The 22,718-nt window shown below is 32.4% G+C and overlaps 1 protein-coding gene across 1 annotated transcript; it reads right to left on the bottom strand.

Moving 5' to 3' along the window:
- Nucleotides 1-726: 726 nt before the first annotated feature.
- LOC139521599 (uncharacterized) lies at nucleotides 727-22,355 on the bottom strand. The gene is made up of 10 exons (XM_071315078.1): nucleotides 22,186-22,355; nucleotides 7,008-7,079; nucleotides 5,435-5,456; nucleotides 4,566-4,733; nucleotides 3,870-4,037; nucleotides 3,173-3,340; nucleotides 2,476-2,643; nucleotides 1,779-1,946; nucleotides 1,082-1,249; nucleotides 727-771 (listed from the first exon to the last, which is right to left on the bottom strand). The coding sequence occupies exons 1-10, from the start codon at nucleotides 22,353-22,355 to the stop codon at nucleotides 727-729; spliced, it is 1,317 nt and encodes a 438-aa protein (XP_071171179.1).
- Between the last annotated feature and the right edge of the window lie 363 nt (nucleotides 22,356-22,718).

Raw genomic sequence — 22,718 nt, forward strand, 5'->3', positions numbered from 1 at the left:
TCATTGAAGCCAACGATTTGTTAGACATTTACACATTACCTGGGCCGTGATATTCGAATTTAATCCTGAGCGTTTACACAATTATAAGCCTGGTATCTTTAATGAGTTTATTCAATACATCTTAATTTATTTACATTACACTGTCGAAGAAATTCATCCTATATATGACTAGGTGCTAAATGTATAGTACATGCTTTTTCAAAAATATGCGGAATTGACATGTGACAAAGTAGACGATTTTAATCAGTACGGAATCACTACGAAATACATTCGGATACTGCTGCCTCTTTTGTTGAACAGGTTGTAGTAGTAGAGATCAGCATCATTACTAATACTGGATGCAAGGATACTTTATGTTTTACTTATTCATTTTATTCAATTTGAGAAAACAATTACCTGAACAATCTCCTGAATTACAATCCGACGATTCGTTGTCAACACCTTGACAATCTTTTCCGCCCTTAGAAGGTGAAGGGTCGTTGCAAGTTCTATTTCGATATTGTACGCCATTACCGCAGGTCACAGAACATAATGTTGTTGTCCACGAACCCCACTGACCATCAACTAAGAATTGTAAAAACCATAAACAAGAGTTTATAGAAATATGTAAAACCTTGCTATATATTTCATATCTGCGTGTGAGAATTTTCTTGAAACATCGATTTCTATATCTGTGTTTCTTATTATAGTTCAATTAAGAAATAATTCATGGAAGCCATAGATTTGTTAGACATTTACATATGGCATGGGCCGTGATATTCGAATTTTATCCTGAAAGTTTACACAATTATAAGTCTGGTATCTTAAATGAGTTTATTCACTGTCGAAGAAATTAATCCTATATATGGCTAGGTGCTAATTGTATACTCTAGCTCTTTCGAAAATATGCGGAATCGACATGTGTCAAAGTAGACAATTTTAATAAGACTTAGTACGGTATTACTACGAAATACTTTCGGATACTGCTGCCTCTTTTGTTGAACAGGTTGTAGTAGTAGAGATCAGCATCATCACTAATACTGAATGCAAGGATACTTTATGTTTTACTAATTCATTTTATTCAATTTAAGAAAACAATTACCTGAACAATCTCCTGAATTACAATCCGACGATTCGTTGTCAACACCTTGACAATCTTTTCCGCCGTTAGAAGGTGAAGGGTCGTTGCAAGTTCTATTTCGATATTGTACGCCATTACCGCAGGTCTCAGAACATGATGATGTTGTCCATGAGCCCCACTGACCATCAACTAAGCAATATAAATTATATTAACAAGATTTGAAATAAATTTGTAAAACCTTGCTATATATTTCATATCTGCGTGTGAGAATTTTCTTGAAACATCAATTTCTATATGAGTGTTTCTTATAAAAATTAATTAAGACATAATTCATGGCAGCCATAGATTTGTTAGACATTTACATATGGCATAGGCCGTGATATTCGAATTTTATCCTGAGCGTTTACACAATTATAAGCCTATTATCTTTAATGAGTTTATTCAATACTTCTTAATAAAGTATTTACATTACTCTGTCGAAGAAATTAATCCTATATATGGCTAGGTGCTAATTGTATACTACATGGTTTTTTTTTTCAAATATGCGGAATTGACATGATTTTTATAAGTACAGTATCACTACGAAATACTTTCGGATACTGCTGCCTTTTTTGTTGAACAGGTTGTAGTATTAGAGGTCAGCATCATCACTAATACTGGATGCAAGGATACTTTATGTTTTACTTATTCATTTTATTCAATTTAAGAAAACAATTACCTGAACATTCCCCTGAATTACAACCTGACGTTTCGTTGTCAACACCTTGACAATCTTTTCCGCCGTTAGAAGGTGAAGGGTCGTTGCAAGTTCTTTTTCGATATTGTACGCCATTACCGCAGGTCGCAGAACATGATGGTGTTGACCATGAGCCCCACTGACCATCAACTAAGCAATATAAATAACATAAACAAGATTTGATATAAATTTGTAAAACATTGCTATATATTTCATATCTGCGTGTGAGAATTTTCTTGAAACATCAATTTCTATATGAGTGTTTCTTATAAAGATTAATTAAAACATAATTCATTGAAGCCATAGATTTGTTAGACATTTACATATGGCATGGGCCGTGATATTCGAATTTTATCCTGAGCGTTTACACAATTATAAGCCTGTTATCTTTAATGAGTTTATTCAATACTTCTTAATAAAGTATTTACATTACTCTGTCGAAGAAATTAATCCTATATATGGCTAGGTGCTAATTGTATACTACATGGTTTTTTTTTTCAAATATGCGGAATTGACATGATTTTTATAAGTACAGTATCACTACGAAATACTTTCGGATACTGCTGCCTTTTTTGTTGAACAGGTTGTAGTAGTAGAGGTCAGCATCATCACTAATACTGGATGCAAGGATACTTTATGTTTTACTTATTCATTTTATTCAATTTAAGAAAACAACTACCTGAACATTCCCCTGAATTACAACCTGACGTTTCGTTGTCAACACCTTGACAATCTTTTCCGCCGTTAGAAGGTGAAGGGTCGTTGCAAGTTCTTTTTCGATATTGTACGCCATTACCGCAGGTCGCAGAACATGATGGTGTTGACCATGAGCCCCACTGACCATCAACTAAGCAATATAAATAACATAAACAAGATTTGATATAAATTTGTAAAACCTTGCTATATATTTCATATCTGCGTGTGAGAATTTTCTTGAAACATCAATTTCTATATGAGTGTTTCTTATAAAGATTAATTAAAACATAATTCATTGAAGCCATAGATTTGTTAGACATTTACATATGGCATGGGCCGTGATATTCGAATTTTATCCTGAGCGTTTACACAATTATAAGCCTGTTATCTTTAATGAGTTTATTCAATACTTCTTAATAAAGTATTTACATTACTCTGTCGAAGAAATTAATCCTATATATGGCTAGGTGCTAATTGTATACTACATGTTTTTTTTTTTCAAATATGCGGAATTGACATGATTTTTATAAGTACAGTATCACTACGAAATACTTTCGGATACTGCTGCCTTTTTTGTTGAACAGGTTGTAGTAGTAGAGGTCAGCATCATCACTAATACTGGATGCAAGGATACTTTATGTTTTACTTATTCATTTTATTCAATTTAAGAAAACAACTACCTGAACATTCCCCTGAATTACAACCTGACGTTTCGTTGTCAACACCTTGACAATCTTTTCCGCCGTTAGAAGGTGAAGGGTCGTTGCAAGTTCTTTTTCGATATTGTACGCCATTACCGCAGGTCGCAGAACATGATGGTGTTGACCATGAGCCCCACTGACCATCAACTAAGCAATATAAATAACATAAACAAGATTTGATATAAATTTGTAAAACCTTGCTATATATTTCATATCTGCGTGTGAGAATTTTCTTGAAACATCAATTTCTATATGAGTGTTTCTTATAAAGATTAATTAAAACATAATTCATTGAAGCCATAGATTTGTTAGACATTTACATATGGCATGGGCCGTGATATTCGAATTTTATCCTGAGCGTTTACACAATTATAAGCCTGTTATCTTTAATGAGTTTATTCAATACTTCTTAATAAAGTATTTACATTACTCTGTCGAAGAAATTAATCCTATATATGGCTAGGTGCTAATTGTATACTACATGGTTTTTTTTTTCAAATATGCGGAATTGACATGATTTTTATAAGTACAGTATCACTACGAAATACTTTCGGATACTGCTGCCTTTTTTGTTGAACAGGTTGTAGTAGTAGAGGTCAGCATCATCACTAATACTGGATGCAAGGATACTTTATGTTTTACTTATTCATTTTATTCAATTTAAGAAAACAATTACCTGAACATTCCCCTGAATTACAACCTGACGTTTCGTTGTCAACACCTTGACAATCTTTTCCGCCGTTAGAAGGTGAAGGGTCGTTGCAAGTTCTTTTTCGATATTGTACGCCATTACCGCAGGTCGCAGAACATGATGGTGTTGACCATGAGCCCCACTGACCATCAACTAAGCAATATAAATAACATAAACAAGATTTGATATAAATTTGCAAAACCTTGCTATATATCTCATATCTGCGTGTGAGAATGTTCTTGAAACATCAATTTCTATATGAGTGTTTCTTATAAAGATTAATTAAAACATAATTCATTGAAGCCATAGATTTGTTAGACATTTACATATGGCATGGGCCGTGATATTCGAATTTTATCCTGAGCGTTTACACAATTATAAGCCTGTTATCTTTAATGAGTTTATTCAATACTTCTTAATAAAGTATTTACATTACTCTGTCGAAGAAATTAATCCTATATATGGCTAGGTGCTAATTGTATACTACATGTTTTTTTTTTCAAATATGCGGAATTGACATGATTTTTATAAGTACAGTATCACTACGAAATACTTTCGGATACTGCTGCCTTTTTTGTTGAACAGGTTGTAGTAGTAGAGGTCAGCATCATCACTAATACTGGATGCAAGGATACTTTATGTTTTACTTATTCATTTTATTCAATTTAAGAAAACAATTACCTGAACATTCCCCTGAATTACAACCTGACGTTTCGTTGTCAACACCTTGACAATCTTTTCCGCCGTTAGAAGGTGAAGGGTCGTTGCAAGTTCTTTTTCGATATTGTACGCCATTACCGCAGGTCGCAGAACATGATGGTGTTGACCATGAGCCCCACTGACCATCAACTAAGCAATATAAATAACATAAACAAGATTTGATATAAATTTGTAAAACCTTGCTATATATTTCATATCTGCGAAAGGAAGGCTTCTTGAAACATCGAATTCTTTATTTGTTTTTTTTACTTATAGTTTAATTCATATCATTGACCATCTTTCAAGAAAATAAAGTTGTAATTGCAGAGTTCTTAGAATGTAAACTGTGTGACCTGCTGTGTTACCAACCTTTGTAGCGAAATTTCCTGAACTTAGGTTGTTAAAACAGATCAGATTACTGAGTTGTTTCTAGAGTTTACTCAAGTTAACTTGCATACTAAAAATGTCTTTTTCTTTGGTTAAGAATATGTTTTGTTGTTCAAAAAACCAATTGGACACTACGATTAATTTTCCATCACTTTTCTATTCTGTTTTCAGTCGTTTTGTATTTGTGTTGTGTAAATGTTTTTATATAAAACAATTCCAATTTCAAACGTTTGTGTATTTTTCGTAAATGTGTTTCTTTCAGAAGTGAATGATTTGAAACCATTGATTTAATGATCCCAGTCATTTTAGGAAATATCATTGAATTACCTACCTGGAATTTTACATTTCGATATGTCAAATTTTTGAAGTAGTATGCTTATTGACAAATCTTTGCACTCTATTGTATCACCTTCTAGTTGTGCTGTAATGGCCCATTGAAAGAAATCGGTCATATTGCAACATACCAATGGGTTGTTTCTTAATTGTCTAAAAAGTAAAATCGAAAAATTGAAATTCACTGAAAATGATGGATATGTCGCTATCTCAACTCAAATGGCTTCACATGGCGAGTGATGCATAAATCCTGGCAAAGAATCCCCTACCGCTTCTTTTGAAGTTGATGCGAACCCCTCAGTTTTTTTCATCAATTCGTTTCTTCCTTTTTTTTTAAATGAAATTCGAAAAAGATAATTAAACGAATAATTACATAACATGACATTTACTTGTTTTTGCCAATCAGAATTGGTTTTGATTGAACAAAAAGTCATTCTTATTTAATGACAAAACTTCGAACTGATGAAAATTAAAGCATGACATTATGTATGATTTCTTTATCTTTTTTTATGTGGTATGTGATGTTGATCTTATAGTATGAAAAGTAGGTCAATGATACGTAAACGCTCGTTAAATTTGTTATTGCCTTAAATATATTGGGTATTTACTGTTGATACGTACCTAGAATAGAACAGCAATAAGCATTTGACCTTCCAACTGTTTTGATTCTAGCGTCACAATATTATGTAAACGAAAAACGTGTATTGCATACCAAATCATAAGCCTGGTATATTTGATGAGTTTTTACCGCTGAGAAATCGGTTAATTTAAATCGTCATGTTAGTCATAGATTCTAGAAGTGCTTATACTAAAAATAGATCGAGATATGAAACAGGCATTCTGATATCGACACATGCTTTTTATGATGTGTTCAGAATGTAGTGTATCCGACATTTTGCGAAAAGTGAAAACGAGAACAAAGACACAAAACATTAATTGATTGCAATTCCAATAACAATCATTCAAAGCATTCTTATGACACAATAATGGTAACATGATATTAAAATAACCACATTTTTCTGCAAGACCGCCACACTATGACTACAAGGAAACAACGCGAACACATGGCAATCTTCGCTGACACATTTTTGACATTTCGAACATAATTGACGTCATACAAGATCGGCCTTCCCTTCCGGAGCACCTGCGATCACCACCACTTATTTTGGGGTTCGTATTACTCCGCCTTTAGTGATCTATGTAGTGTTTTTTTAAGTTTGTCTCTTCGTCTACTCTAAAGTGAACATTTTAATATTAAACATGTACTATACTTACAACTTTTTGAGTTTTGTGTTCGAGTGAAACATTTCAGGTGATAAAAAGCTTAACCTATTGTCAAACAAATATCTGAAGAAGAAAAAATTAGCGTTGAAATAAGTTTATGATTATTTAGATGATTGAAATAGTATATGAGAAACATTGAAATCGCTAGGTCAATTATTAGGTTCATGGAATATTAGCTGGAACACTTAAAACTAAAAGAGCATTTGCGATTAGAAAAAAACAACCGCGAATACAAATTGTCGCGAATATGTTAAACTTGGATCTTTCCTTATTTAACTAATCAAGTAAATTGCAAAATGAAATTGCCGCAAAGTGGGTTAGAAAGTACAAAACAAGACAAAAATATATCAGCGAAAATAAGGTTGGTTACAGTACTCTAATCGAAGCTATATTTTGATGTTAAACATGTATTTTACTTACAGATCTTCGAGGTTTATGATCGACTGAAAGAATCCTGATGGTAGACTACTTAAGTTATTCGTAGGCAGATATCTGGAAAGAGAAATAATTGATTTGTATTATAGCATTTTTTGTAAGTTGGAACACTTATGACATAAACAGAGTAAACTGTTATTGTAATATTTCAATACAATATGTTTCCCTTCACAAATTGTTGACTGGATTTATACCGGAAAAAGTTGGCTACTGCCCATGCAATAGATTATAAAGCAAAATGAGCAAATGATACAAAGGGTCAAAACCGTTTCTCAGTTTTCTACGGAATATTATATAGCTGGCTCTTTGTTTCGTTCTAATGATCTTATTAATCAAATATTCACAATTGATTTACTTTATAACTGGACCTTATATAAAAAATCTGAACAAGGTTTTTGAGTATTTTTATGCTTTTATGAAGAAATAAAAATGCATTTAGTAACCCATAAGCGGACAACAGTAATCTAAGAATAAGAATTATGTGTTTTTATTTTCAGTATCGTCCCAATAGGGTCATTTAGAAACAACCAGACATTGGTTGTTTTTCAAACCCTTTTGGATATCCCCCCATTAATAAGGAACTTCATTTGTCTTAATGTCGTTTTTACAATGACAAAGTTATATCTATTTAAATACAAATACCCCAGATCTTCCATACTTAAACTGTTGTGCTACCTTTTACAACGTATCAATTCGTAAGACGATCATACTATCTATGATCAATTATATTGTTTCTCATTTAGAAATAATCGTTTCATAACAGAATGGGATTTTCCCCGTGAAGGTTTCATTTACTGTATTTGGTACTGGTAATTAAAACTTTAATAATTTCTTATGCCATGAATACAAAATCCTTAACATTGGCATCAAGCAAAAGGAAAAAAATATGAAAACATCTGAAAGTAAGATGAAGATGTCGGACATATTACTGTTATACAAAACCGATTAAGCCTTGGTCTGAGTGGACGACCTTTTGCACTCGCCCTATGCAAGCTATCACGAGACCAGCAAGACGGTATTTCAAAATCAAAGGTTTGCCTTGTCTTGTTACAGGTAAGTGGCGACGATGCTAACCTGTCATCAATTATTGGACACCAATCAGTTCAAGATTTTCTAACAAACAACATAACATCAACGATTCTACCATGTAGTATGCTATCATTGTAATACAAAGGTGTTGCTTTTGAAACCGTTTTCCCTTACAGGCTCCTTTCATTTTGATTTCATTTTTTTTTAGAAAAACAGAAAGTAACACTATATTTTGACATTTTGTTGCGATGTTAAACATGTAGACGTTGTATGATTGTCAATGAGACAACTATCCATCAAAGTTCAACTAAATGGATGTAAGCAATTATAGCCAACCGTATGGCCTTCAATCATGAGAAAAATCCATATCGTATGTTCGACTATAAGAGGCCCCGACATGAAAAATATGAAACAATTCAATTGAGAAAACAAGCAGCGTAATGTTTTTTTGAACGTATAACAAAGTAATTTACGAAAAATAGATATGACAGATATGAACCAAGGAAAACCACTGAATACAGGCTTCTGACTTGGGACTGACATATACAGAATGTGGCGGGGTTAAACATGTTTGAAGGCGCCAACCCTCCCCTTTATATGGGACAATGGTGTAACAGTACAACATAGGAAAATTACAAAAAAATCAGTTGAAAACGGCTTAACTCATCAGATAGATACAAAGCAGAAAACCATTTAACAAAAACGCAGACAGAACGTGGCAGGGTATTTATACATCCCAGAAAAAAACCCCAAAAAACCCAACACAACTTGTAATACATATCTGAGAGTACTTGCAGTTACTAGCAGCTAGTTCAAAGATAACGACTAATGACCTCTGTTATACGGAATTTAATGCAGACATTATGTTTCAAACTCCGCATTAAATTTAAATCTTAAATAAATTCCAATGACACAAGATCATCAAACACATTTGCTGCAAAAGTCGAAATCTGATTGTTTCCTTATTCTCTAAAAAGAAGATAACTAGCTTTAATTAACGTTAAAAACACTGGATTCTTGAATATCAGTTAAAAGGTTCGCTCCAATAATAATTTCTGCGTATGTTAATTATGACCTTTGAGAGATAAATAGACATCATCAGCGGGATTGCATTTCGACATAAATTGTCTCTTCAGTGATACTCGAGGAAAAAATATTCGAAAGTCGAAAACCCAAATACAGACACGTTGAAGTGATGATAAAACCACAAAGACAAACTTGGACAGGGAACCAGAGCTATGCATGAAGGAATATATAATATATATAAGTTAATATCATTTCGAAATTTTGTAATAGCAAATTTAAAAGAACAATATCTCTATTTTCATGTCAGTTCCAAAGTTCTATCTTCTGGGCTTGTGTCACAGGAACTGACTGGCGAATTATTCACGGCAAACCGCACAAAATGTTGACAACATCACTGCAATAAACATCCTCGGGATGAGGATTTGAAAACCCGTGCAATTCATGACCCAAGATTTCGATCAGTTATAATTTATATCGTTCTTTGTCATAACAATAAATTTACAGAGATTCCAATGACACAAGATCATCAAACGCATTTGCTCTCAAAAGAAAATAACTGATAAAACTTGAATAAGAACATTCTGAAATGATTACATAGAGTACAACACTGGATTCTTGAATTTCATTCAAAAGGTTCCCACTTGGAATCATTTCTTGAATTTCATTAAAAAATTTCGCACTAATTTCTGAGTATGTCGATTATGACCTTTTAGGAATAAACAGAAATCATTAGCGGGATTGTGAGTGAAATGTGTACAGGCGTTTTTTCTCTTGAAAACTTCAGAATATTCTTTTAACACAACTGTTTTATCTTTTTAGTTTCAAAGTAGACAAGCGGTACGGAAATGGAAAGATTAGTCATATCTAACATTCAAGTGTATTTACTGAATTATTTTTGGCCGATTACTAAACAATCCTGAATGCATAGACCAGTGAATCAAACATTGACAACATCATTGCAATAAACATGATCCGGATAAGGAAGTTATAACCCAAGTTTCCAATAGCACAAGATCATAAAAAGCATTTGCTGCTAAAATCGATATCTTAACCTAAAGTCACTAAAAAGAAGATTACTTATTAATCGTAGTAAAAAAAAAGTTTTAAATGATTACAGGGAGTACAACACTGGATTCTTCAATTTAACTCAAAAGGTTTGCACCAATAATTATTTCTGCGTTTGTCGATTATGACCTTTTGGTGATAAACAAACATCATTAGCGGGATTATGAGTGATATGTGTAAAGGCTGGTAAGCTCTTAGTATGTTAATCGTATACGCAAATATCCTTTTGAAAACTTTTGAATATTTTTTTAAAAAGAAATTTCTAACCTGTATTTTTATGATAAATAACCTTCAAACTTACATTATCCTCAGATTTATGTTGTTTAAGAACAATCCGTCTGGTAAACTGCTAATATCATTTTCGTTCCAATATCTGAAGAAAAAATGTTTCGATTATTTGTGGAGAAAGTTGGATACAATATAAATGAGCTGTTTCTAAAAGCGTTTTTGTCCATCAAGACTCCGTTCCTTTAGTTTTATTTTATAAAGAAGAAAAAAAACCTTTCAGCCTTAATGTCTTATATTTGTTTCAAAGAAAGAATAACAGCAGACGTTTGCTAGACGTTGGATTGCTTACAGAATGGTTAATGTTTAAGAACATACTCTGTTCCTGCATAGCTCCTTACGTAATTTTTTGATCGATGTAAGAAGGGAACTTCCCCTCCGGATCATGTGAATATAAAGAGTTGTTTACATAACAACAATATTAACGGTACCAATCTTATTGCCCCAGATGCGCATTTCGACATAAATTGTCTCTTCAGTGATACTCCTGGAAACCTTATTCGAAAGTCGAAAACATAATAAAGACACGTTGAAGAGATGATAAAACAACAAAGACAAACTTGGACAGGGAACCAGAGCTATGAATGAAGAAATATATAAGTTAATATCATTTCGAAATTTTATAATAGCAAATGGAAACAGAACAATATCCGTATTTTCATGTAAGTTCCAAGGTTCGGGCGGCTTCTGGGCTTGTGTGCGAGTTATTAATGATCAACCGCACCAGACTTTGACAACATCACAGCAATAAATATTCTCAGATAGAGGATGTTAAAATCCATGCAATTCATGATGTCGACCCAAAATTTCGATAAGTTATAATTTCTATCGTACCAATAAAACTTACAGTTCTTCCAATGACACAAGATAATCAAATGCATTTGCTGCTATAGTCGATATTTTGTTGATACTCAAGGTACTAAAAAGAAGATAACTAATTAATCGTAGTAAAAAAAGTCTTAATTGATTACAGGGAGTACAACACTGGATTCTTAAATTTCATTAAGAATGTTCGCACCAAAAATTATTTCTGCGTATGTCGATTATGAGCTTTTGGTGATAAACGGACATCATTAGCGGGATTATGAGTGAAATGTGTAAAGGCTGGTAAGCTCTTAGTATGTTAATCGTATACGAAAATCTTCTTTTGAAAACATCTGAATATTCTTTTAAAAAGAAAAAGAAACTCTCTTTTTTAACCTGCATTTTGATGGAAAATATCTTTGACACTTACATTCTCCTCAGATTTGTGTTGTTTGAGAAAAAATCGTCTGGTAAACTGCTAATATCATTTTCGTTCAATTTTCATAAGACGAAATGTATCGCTTATTTGTGAAGAAAGTTGGATACAATATAAATGAGCTATTTTTAAAATCGTATTTGTCGGTGAAAACTCCAGTCCTTTAGTTTTACTTTTTAAAGAAAAAGAAAAAAACCATTCAGCCTTAATGATGTTCGCTACTAAGTTTCAAGATAACAAGCTTTTCATAACACTAGTGTATATTGATAGGGGATTAATAAAGGAACCAAAAGAGTAAAAATAAAATACAAGTCAATGTAAAATTGAGAATGGAAATGGGGAATGTGTCAAAGAGACAACAACCCAACCATGCATGGAACAGATAACGGCAGAAGGTCACCAACAGGTCTTCAATGCAGCGAGAAACTCCCGCACCCGGAGGGATCCTTCAGCTGGCCCCTAAACAAATACATATACTAGTTCAGGGATAATGAACGTCATACTAAACTTCAAATTGTAAATAAAAAACTTAAAAATAATACAAGACTAACAAAGGCCAGAGGCTCCTTACTTGGGACAGGCGCAAAAGTAAGGCGGGGTTAAACATGTTTATGAGATCTCAATGTGCTTTTTTTCGAGCTATAAGCCATTGAAATTTTGGCGGGAAAATAATCTCTTTTGACTTTTCATAGCTTTATCATTGACAAGTTTAAGTTTTCAAAAACTATTGAAAAATAACAGCAATTTAATAAGACTTTTACAGATGGCTTATAGTGATACATGTAACAGATTTATAAAGAGAAAAATGGGGGTCAATGGGCAATTTTTTTTAAGGCAATCAAATGGATAAAACCAGAGGATCCGAAAATCTGACAAAAATTTAAAAACATTACAAGCGAACCTCCTTAATGTCTAATATCTGTGTCAAAGAATAACTGCAGACATTTGCTTAACGTTGAATTGTGTTCAGACTGATTGTTATTTAAGAAAACCCTCTGTACTTGCATGGCTCTTTACGTAATTTTTTGATCGATGTAAGACATGCGAATATAAAGCGTCGGTTACATTTCAACAATATTTCCGGTACCAATCTTATTACAAAGTCAAACTCGGACAGGGAATCAGAGCTATGCATGAAGTATATACACATGTATATAAGATAAAATTATTTCGAAATTTTATAATAGCAAATTTAAAAAGAGCAATATCCGTACTTTCATGTCAGATCTAAAGTTCAGTCTACTGGGCTAAATGACTAAATGGCGAATTATTCATGGTCAACTGCACCAAACATTGACAACATCAAGGCAATAAATATCCTCGGGATGAGTATATTAAAACCAGTTCTATTCATGATGTCGACCCAAAATTTCGATAAGTTATAATTTCTATCATTCTTTATCATAACAATAAAACTTACAGTGTTTTCAATGACACAAGCTCATCAAACGTATTTGCTGTTATAGTCGATATCTTGTTGTTCGATAAGCGTCTAAAAATAAAAATACTGCTAAAAACGTAATTCTGAAATGATAACAGAGAGAACATCACTGGATTCTTGAATTTCATTCAAAAGGTTCGCACTTAGAATCATGTCTGATGTTTTAGGAATAAACAGACATCATTAGTGGGATCGTGAGTGAAATGTTTACAGGGTTTTTATCAATTAGTACGTTAATCGTGTACGTAATTTCCTTCCTGAAAACGTTAGAATAATCCTTTTAACATAACCGTTTTATCGTTTTAGTTTCCAAATAGACAAGCGGTACTGATATGGAAAGATTGCTCGTATCTAACATCCTAGTGTAGGATCAATAATTAAACAATCGTAAATGCAAGTCATAGACCACTTCACCAAACTTTAACAACATCACTACAATAAACATGCTCGGGATAAGGAAGTTAAAAACCGTGCATTTCATGATGTCGGCCCAACAATTCGACAAGTTATAATTTATATTAATTTGTATATTTACAATTAAACTTACAGAATTAACAATTGCACAAGACCATCAAACGCATTTGCTGCTATAGTCGATATGGAGTTGTAACTTAAGTCACTAAAAAGAAGATTACTGATTAATCGTAGTAAAAAAGTAGTTAAATGATTACAGGTAGTACAACAATGGATTCTTAAATTACATTAAAAAGATTCGCACCAATTATCATGTTTGCGTATGTCGATTATGATCTTTGGTGATAAATATACATCATTAGCAGGATTGTGAGTGAAATGTCTGAAGGCTCTTTGTATGTTAATCGTTTACAAAAATATCCTTTTGAAAACTTCTGAATATTCTTTTAAAAAGAAAAAGAAACTCTCTTTTTTAACCTGCATTTTGATGAAAAATATCTTTAACACTTACATTACCCTCAGATTTGTGTTGTTTGAGAACACTCCGCCTGGTACACTGCTAATAGCATTTTCTCTCAAATCTCTAAAGACAAAATGTTTAGATAATTTGTGAAGAAAGTTGGATACAATATAAATGAGCTATTTCTAAAAGCGTTTTGTCCACCAAGACTTTGTTCCTTTACTTTTATTCTTTAAAGAATAAGAAAAAAACTTACAGTCTTAATGTCTAATATTTGTTTCAAAGAATGAACAACAGCAGACGTTTGCTTGACGTTGGAATACGTTCAAACTGTTTGTTATTTAAGAACATTCTCCGTTCCTGGATAGCTTCTAACGTAATTTTTTGATTTATGTAAGAAGGGGACTTCCCCTCCGGGACATGCGAATATATAGCGTTGGTTACATAACAACAAGATTTACGATACAAATCTTATTAATTAGTCAAAGGCGGACAAGGAATCAGTGCTAAGCATGAAGGAAATATTTAGGATAAAATTGTTTCGAAATCTTATACTAAAAAAATAGTAATTGATAATGTAAAAAGAAGTAAGCCACGAGCTTGTAATTCAGTGGACAGCTACGTACCGAATGTGGCGGGGTTAAACATGTTAGCGGGCGCTCAACCCAACCTGGGATAGTGGTGTAACAGTACAACATAAGAAAAAAACGATTAAAATCAGGTAAAAAAGGCTTGAGATGGATACAAATAGAAATAATAAAACACAGAGTGGACAGGATACTAATACTTCCCGATAACAAAAAGACACTAAGTACTAATCTGAGAGTACTCACAGTTACTGACAGCTAGTTCAAAGCAAATAACAACTAATAAAAAAAATCATGCATCTAAGACTAAAATACAAATCAGTACACACCCAACATCCAATGGATTAAGTGTAAAGACTTAATGAACAGTCAGAGAAAAACATAACCTTGTGTTATGAAAAGATACAGGTATCGACAGATTGTAGAGCCATGAATGTGCATATGTATATACATATAATATTAAGTTTGATTTTAATTTACTTATAATAAAAATCAATATTAATACCAATAAAATCAATATTCAAAGTGATAATTACAGTGTTGAATTGGCAACCTTTTAAAATAAGTTTATTTAAAGGATCGACAAGTTTATCCGGATCGTATCTAAATTTCCGGGCTCGGTAAGCAACATCTCCGTACAATTTAGGATGTGCTATCCCATTTGAAATACAGGTACAATCAAACTTCAAAACTAAATCGCTGTATCTCTGGAATCAAAAACAAATCTCTTTTTCTATGGAATCAAAACCAAATCTCTATATGTATGGAATCAAAACCAATTTATCTATATCTATGGAATCAAAACCAAATCTCTATATCTATGGAAGAATTTAGTAAAGTTTTTTTTTGAAGTAAATTGTGTAACGAACTCCCTGACTTAATAATATACCCATAATACATAGATTACGTTAATTAAAATCGAAAACGTCACAACAGACACGGGCATAGCAAACGATGTGATATATTAACACCGTAAGATAATGCTGCATGTTCATCACCGTCCAAAAAACTGAAAATTAACAGTAAGAAACGAAAAACCGAACCTTTTGTCGTAATTGTAGTTTAGAGATTCCCGTGTAAACCTGAAATGTCTTAACCTAGGAAAGGAAAGTTATTACCGTTGATATTTGATTATTTAAATAACACGTTCTTTTTGGCTAATGTCGGTAGTATATTTTGAAACATCTTTGTTAATTAACGAAATCATCTCTTCAAGAAAACGGTAAGTGTTATTGAATTTATCAATTAAATAAAATTCAGACGGGTCTTTACTGAGTTTGGTCATAATCTGTGATTCATAACAGTACAATAATGCATATTCAGGACGTAAATGTGTAAACATAATATGATTATTAACTTTAGTTTGTACTACATCGATTCGCTGAGTCGGATTTTTAAGGTGCTAACAGTCCACAGGAAGACATTTACATGTTATCCTACCCTAACACATTGTTGTGACTCCGAGCCAACCAGTCCTTTTTTTATTTTCTATTCAGTTTATTGCACAATTGGTTGTTAACAAATACCCTAAAAGGTACAACTATCCCAAATAGGTTTATCCCTGTGTGTGAATTATCAAATGAACCAGGGGATTCACAAGATAAACTTATTATAAGTTTCAAAAGTGGTAAATAAAATATTACAATCGATATAGTTTACAAAATCTGCATAGCGACAAATCCGGACAAAAACATACGTTCTTTCTGTTTACGTTTTTCTACTTATTTTAATTGTATATCACATGGTATAGATGTTTATTATGTATCTCGAGCACGTGTATTTTATTCATTCTTGTGTGTTGGAATATTCTGAACTTATTTGGTAAGTTTTAACTGTTTTGTTTTCTTTAACGATAACTTGTACGCGCTACAGAATACTGAAAGCCTGAAACATTATGAGTATATATCAATCATTGATGACATTCTGATGGTAAAGTTAACATGATCAAAAACATGGATAAAGAATGAGTTTTTGTTGATACTTTGTATAAAGTATTGCCAATCGTTTCGTGTAAACAGAGAAACAGTATACATAAAACATAAATTAAAAACGTAGTATTGCTCTACGAGTATAATGTCTTAACTTTCACATAAACAGACACACACATATACCTACACAAAAACTTAGTCACAAAACTTGCACACACACACTCCCTGTCACACAACTACTCAACCATGAGTACTTGCACACTTCTACTATTGAATTACATTGCGGTTAATTAGATATATTTAAATGTATCTTTCAAAAATTTACTACATTTTCTTTCTAAGAGTATACTATTTTCATATCATTCTAAGAATTCTAATTTAAAAACACTATATACATCTATGTACTTGTGTTTTAACTCTGATGCATAATTACTTTTGTAAACAGCAAATAAAACAATTGTTAACAACACATTAATATCAAAATATGAACTGTCTTGAATTCTGTATCCAAGTATTAAATTTTGCATTGATAAAATATGTGTACCTATTTATATTTTTTCAAGTAGTAACCTAACTTTAATCCAAAATTCTTGTAAAAATTTACACTCTTTAAAAAAATGATCATAATTTTCTACTTTGTGACATATATGACATTGATTATCCTTCATTATTTTCCATTGATAAAGCAGTTGTTTACATGGTAATATATAATTGATCAATTTCCACCTAAACAATTTTAGTTTTTTATTATCTAACTGGTGAAATGTAAAGTTTGATATATCAAGAATTTAAATTGAATATTATTTTTCCATTTTATGAAGCCAATAGGTGTGTCACTTTCTATTCCTTTGATATAATTATATCTATTTTTAGCTTTTAATTTTTTAATGCAAATTGATTTGGCTTTTTTTTTGCTTCTAAGTAAATATTTCTGTCTATTTGAACTTTAGTTGAAATTGATTGATTTGATTTTAACATGATTTTCCATTCCTTTATGATTGCAGATTTTAGTTTAGAAAGTTCTGCTATCAAGTTTGATTTTTCTTTCAATTCATTTAAGATTACTGTTTGGGAGATATTACCTTGTTTATCTATGCTTTCATTTAAAGTCACTTTCTATCCAGTTTGGAAAAACAAGCCTTTTACCATTTAATTTAATTGATTGATTACCCCAAATGAATTGCTGTCTTACACTTTTGAAATTTAACCCCTTGCTTTTCTTGGAACTATTATGTACTTTATATCAACTTTTTAATATTTCTAAATAAAGTTCTGATTTTTTTTAAATTTTGTATGTCATATATATTATCAGGGTTCATGTTAAATAGAGCGAAGTTAGCTCCAGATTTGTTAAAGTAATATAAAGGTATGACCTTCCAATTTGAAAATTATTCTGTTGTTAACCTTTTAACCCAAGATATATGAATTGATATTATATAACTATCTATATCAATCATTTTTAAACCTTCTTCCTGATAATCATTACATAGAGTAGATCTATTGATTGTCTTATTTTGTTTTGGCCATATATTGTTAAATATTAGTTTTTTAAATTGTGTTAAAAAGTCTCTCGATAAATTGGTTACTGATTCTAAAAAGGTTATGTTTGGTATAATTAATGTTTGTATTACTGTTATTTGCCCAATCATTGTAAGCTTTTTTTTCTTCCATTTTGAAATTGATTTTTCTGACTTCCTCAAAATATTTTCTGTGTTTAATTTATTGCATTCAACTTTATTAGTTCCAAAATATACAACTAAACTTTTAATGGGGCTTTTATTCCAACTAATGTTTTCATATTTATCTTTAGAATATTTTAATTTACCTAGCCATATTCCTTCAGTTTTTGATTTATTAAGTTTTAGACCAGAAAGAGTTCCAAATTCTTCAATTGAATTTAATGCCAGGCTTATTTCTTATCCTTAATGTGACGTACTGAGCGAAGAGAAGCAGTCTTTGATCTTATCCTTAATGTGACGTACTTAGCGAACAGAAGCAGTTTTTGATCTTATCCTTAATGTGACGTACTTAGCGAAGAGAAGCAAATACGACAATTCAAGTCATTGGTTTGGCACAGCCGGGAAGGGATTCGAACCCAAGACCTCCAGCAGTCGATGCAAGCACACTACAACGAGGCTATCGGGGCGGTGATGTCATAACAAGACATAAAAGGTAATACTGAGGAATAAAAAGAATGGATATAAGAAGATACTTTTTTAAACTTCACAAAGACTAGCATTTGTAGTTAATAATGGCTACTGTGGGTTTCTTATTAGTCGTGTGATGCCAATTTTCATTTATTTCATGGGTAAAAGTACCAAGAATTTTAATTTTGAACGAAGTGAAAATTTTCTATAGGCTTGAAGGTTGACTATTGTATATCTAGTCTGTCAACAGTGAGATTGGGAGCTCGATTCGGCATGTGACAGGTGTTTTCGACTCCAATTTTAATTGACTAGGATTGTCAGTTTTCCTACCGAAGGCCGGTGGTTCCCACCGGGCACTCCGTCTTCCTCCACCAATATAAACTATCCACCGCTAAATAGCACAATTGTGCTTATATTGACAAATCAATCAATAATTCAATCTTGTCACACCATTCTTTCTACTCAATCATGAAACAGAATTGCAGTTGCAATTGTGAACTTCAAACAAACTGAACAATATTTTGGATTAAATAAAGGACTTGCTGTGTTGTAATATTGAGATTAAACTAAATTAAACATCAGCAAAAGCATTAATCTACCGTAGGAGGAAATTATAAAACATCTGATCGTGATCATCTTTGATGCAGCCAATCTATTGCAATCGACAACATTTGTGATATCTTAGATGTGGAACGTTAACTTTCCGATGAAAGACTTAACGAAAACATAGACTATTTATAATTGTTTCTCGTTTCTCGTTTTTTTAAATTTGTTTATAGATTAGACCGTTGGTTTTCTTGTTTGAATGGTTTTACACCTGAAATTTTGGGGCCCTTTATAGCTTGTTGTTTGGTGTGAGCCAAGGCTTCGTGTTGAAGGCCGTACATTGACCTATAATGGTTTACTTTTTTAAATTGTTATTTGGATGGAGAGTTGTCTCGTTGGCACTCACACCACATCTTCCTATATCTATGTTCTCATTTCCATCAAATGACAACTGAACATTTTAAAACCATCTGTGAGAGTGACATGTTTGCATATGAACGTTCCTGATGAAGGTTAAACAAGAAAAGCGTTTCGGACGCAACACATTTATAAAGTGTCATTTTCATTTTCTTAGCACTGGGTCGATATTATTGCTGGTTGCCTATTAGTCCCCGAGGGTGTTATCATTTCGATAGTCGGGGCATCGGGACTTTCATGGTTTGTCTAATTTTCAATTAAATTCTTCGTTGATAAAGTTCATTTAAAAATACTAAGGTTCCAAATCCCTCTGGCAAAATTGACCTGATATTGATTTGACTGTTCTTTTGGGACCCTTTTGATAATGCTAAGTCATATATTTGTTTTCGGTAGTTATAGATCCTTGGCCTTCACTCACTGTTTAGACTTAAATTTATTGTCAAATTTAGGGTAAATTGAAGGGGCATTAGCTGTCAAATTCATATCCACTGATTTGACTCAAATTCTCATATTTGATTTATAACATACTAAAACGTATATTCAAATTATAGAAAGTCTAAAATAAACAATTTACAAAGCATGGGTCTATAATATGTATCGGCATTTCGTATGTATTTTAGTCTAGACGCCCTCTAATTAACCATCGAGGTGATTTCCGAAGACTACCTATGGTTATATAAAGCGAACTCGTGCAATTGGATTTTTCTAGGTCTGTTTGATTTCATATTATAGGTTAAAAATATATATGTTAATCATCGTTTTTACCTGTATAAGAATGAGTTTTGGATGATGGAATCAGTCATTCAAATGGTTTACCCTTTTTTAACTTTCAATGTTGACATTCTTTTCCTTTTAGTGACTGAATACGCCTAATTCATGCGTAACCAATCTGTAGCTAAGGTGTTAAATTGAAGGTCAAATAAATACGGATTCAATGAGGTCGAATTCTTCACTTACAATGTTTCTTAGCTTATTTTGACAAAATTGAACCAAACCAACTGATGATAATAACCTCGCAATAATTTCTGTATTTACAGTATATTGACCTACTTATCGAGTTTAACATTAGTAATAAGTTTCTTTTTTCCATGGATCACTCTATAACTCATGACTGTTGAGCTGCTGACGAGATACGAAGTTTTCTGTAAAGCAGTTTCTGAGAAAGATTTGACGGAAAAGGAATAGATACACGCAAGGCTAGAATTGGCACTTAGATTTTAGCTTTTTTTTTCTATCAGGCTAAAATATAAAAAGTATCACATAGACATAGTTGTGATGTTACTAACAATACAAAATAACTTCCTTTTGACAACTTCCATTAAAAATTAAGAAGTTCAGACCTCTTGAATATGTCTTATGAGTGCTGTTAAGTCAGTTGTGGTCCATTTTTCCAGATCATTTAGACCCGTTTAAGTATCCTTTACTTTGGCCGCCATTCCAGATCTAGAAAATGTTGGTGTCTATGGATTTAGTATAAACGTTGTCACCTTTTGGTTAAAAAACATTTTGGATAATATCTTGCGACAAACGTTTTCCTTGCAGTGCATAGGAGAATGATAAACGCTCAGCAGTTTCAGCCCGGATTTCGGAAGTTTATATTCGAGATCAAGTATTATATAACTTAAACGTAACACATATGATATATGTCGACAATAATTTTTATCATATAAAACAACTATAAAATTAACATATGACCGTTATTTGTTATGAAAATGCAGATTGGGGAAAACATAGATAAAAAACTATGTATAATTAAAATTCAATTTCTTTGTCGTAGGATAGTTTCATGCGAATCCAGAAAAGCGCCTCTGACGCATGAAATTATTTAACGTGTTGTTTTCAATTTTTTATGTTTTTCATACAAAATACTGGTGAAACCACTAACATGTCATATGATATTCTGAAAACCTTTTTGCCAGTTGAAGTTGGTTATGCAATACTTTAGACCGTTGGTAAAAAAAAGTGCAGAGGTCATCGGTGATAATTACCTAGTTAATTGCTATTTTACGAAATTTTCCTTTGATCTTACTGATTGATAATTTCCGTTCTCAGCACAGTAGAGTGATAAGAAAAATTATCGCTAGAAATTAAGGAAGCACATGCCCTTGTCAATTTAAACATCAACGTCGTCAGTCATAGGCAAAATAGCGATGAACAGATTACCATTGCTCATCTCAACTCGATTGCTTTTCTAACTTTCGCCGTACAGGTTCAAGCGAGAAAATCAATCTCGTTTAGATGATCAACGATAATCTATAAATATATGGTAGATTTATAAGGACTTACTATGATATCTACTCCGTCCAAACCCATATACGCGAAATCGACAAAACCTAGTTTAATGTAACCTTAAGAACTTACAATGGATTTACATAGCCTCAGTATAGTATAAATTCAAAACCATGACCGCACTGCTATAGTTTATAGACGAAAACCTCTATCTCTATCAATCTCTCCTCCAAAATTTGAAATAAAACAGTTAGGGAAATTGTTCTGGATCCTACTTAAATCCATCGTAAATCAACATAAATCTAAATAGACAACTGAATATCAAACTGGTGTTTAAAACTATACTTACAATAATGTTGTACTTGAAGGTACACCTCCAGGTATTGCTGTTAAACCTGATTCACAATCGACTATTGTTCTTCTGCAATCACATGTAGATATTTGTTGTCCAATACATGGTGTAGCAAACGCGTGTTCTGGTAAGCTGACGATCACAATAACTGTAACTGTTAATATCATGATTCCAACTTTCTTCTCTTTGTATCTAAAAATTCTGCTAATTGCATAAAAAGCATTAGACAATTATTGTTTCTAGGATATGCTAAATGTAGATTAAGGCCACAGTAGTTTACATTAGTTCCAATCTATCTCGCAATTCGATTACACCGAGACACATTAAGGTACCAAACAAATCCTGAGTGAATTGAATGCACTTCAAAGGGAGCGAGACCTGGTACGTAAACAGGTGTATTCCAGCATCTCCTGCTACATGTGTGCATGCACCACCCGCCATGTCGAAACCGCCGAAGCCCGAGGATAGGTTAAATTTAATGAAACACTTAACATTTCCAGGACAACGACACGACTTCCTGATTATCTTAA

This window comes from Mytilus edulis, chromosome 4, assembly GCF_963676685.1.
Source record: "Mytilus edulis chromosome 4, xbMytEdul2.2, whole genome shotgun sequence".
Classification (NCBI taxonomy): Eukaryota; Metazoa; Mollusca; class Bivalvia; order Mytilida; family Mytilidae; genus Mytilus; species Mytilus edulis.

What these genes read in the sequence shown, in the direction of transcription:
- LOC139521599 (XM_071315078.1), bottom strand. Translation starts at nt 22,355, where the DNA reads ATGATATTAACAGTTACAGTTATTGTGATCGTCAGCTTACCAGAACAC. An exon ending in ATCATAAACCTCGAAGATCT is followed by an intron (nt 5,457 to 7,007) that starts GTAAGTAAAATA and finishes TTTACTTTTTAG; the next exon opens with ACAATTAAGAAACAACCCAT. An exon ending in TAATTCAGGGGAATGTTCAG is followed by an intron (nt 2,644 to 3,172) that starts GTAGTTGTTTTC and finishes TATATTGCTTAG; the next exon opens with TTGATGGTCAGTGGGGCTCA.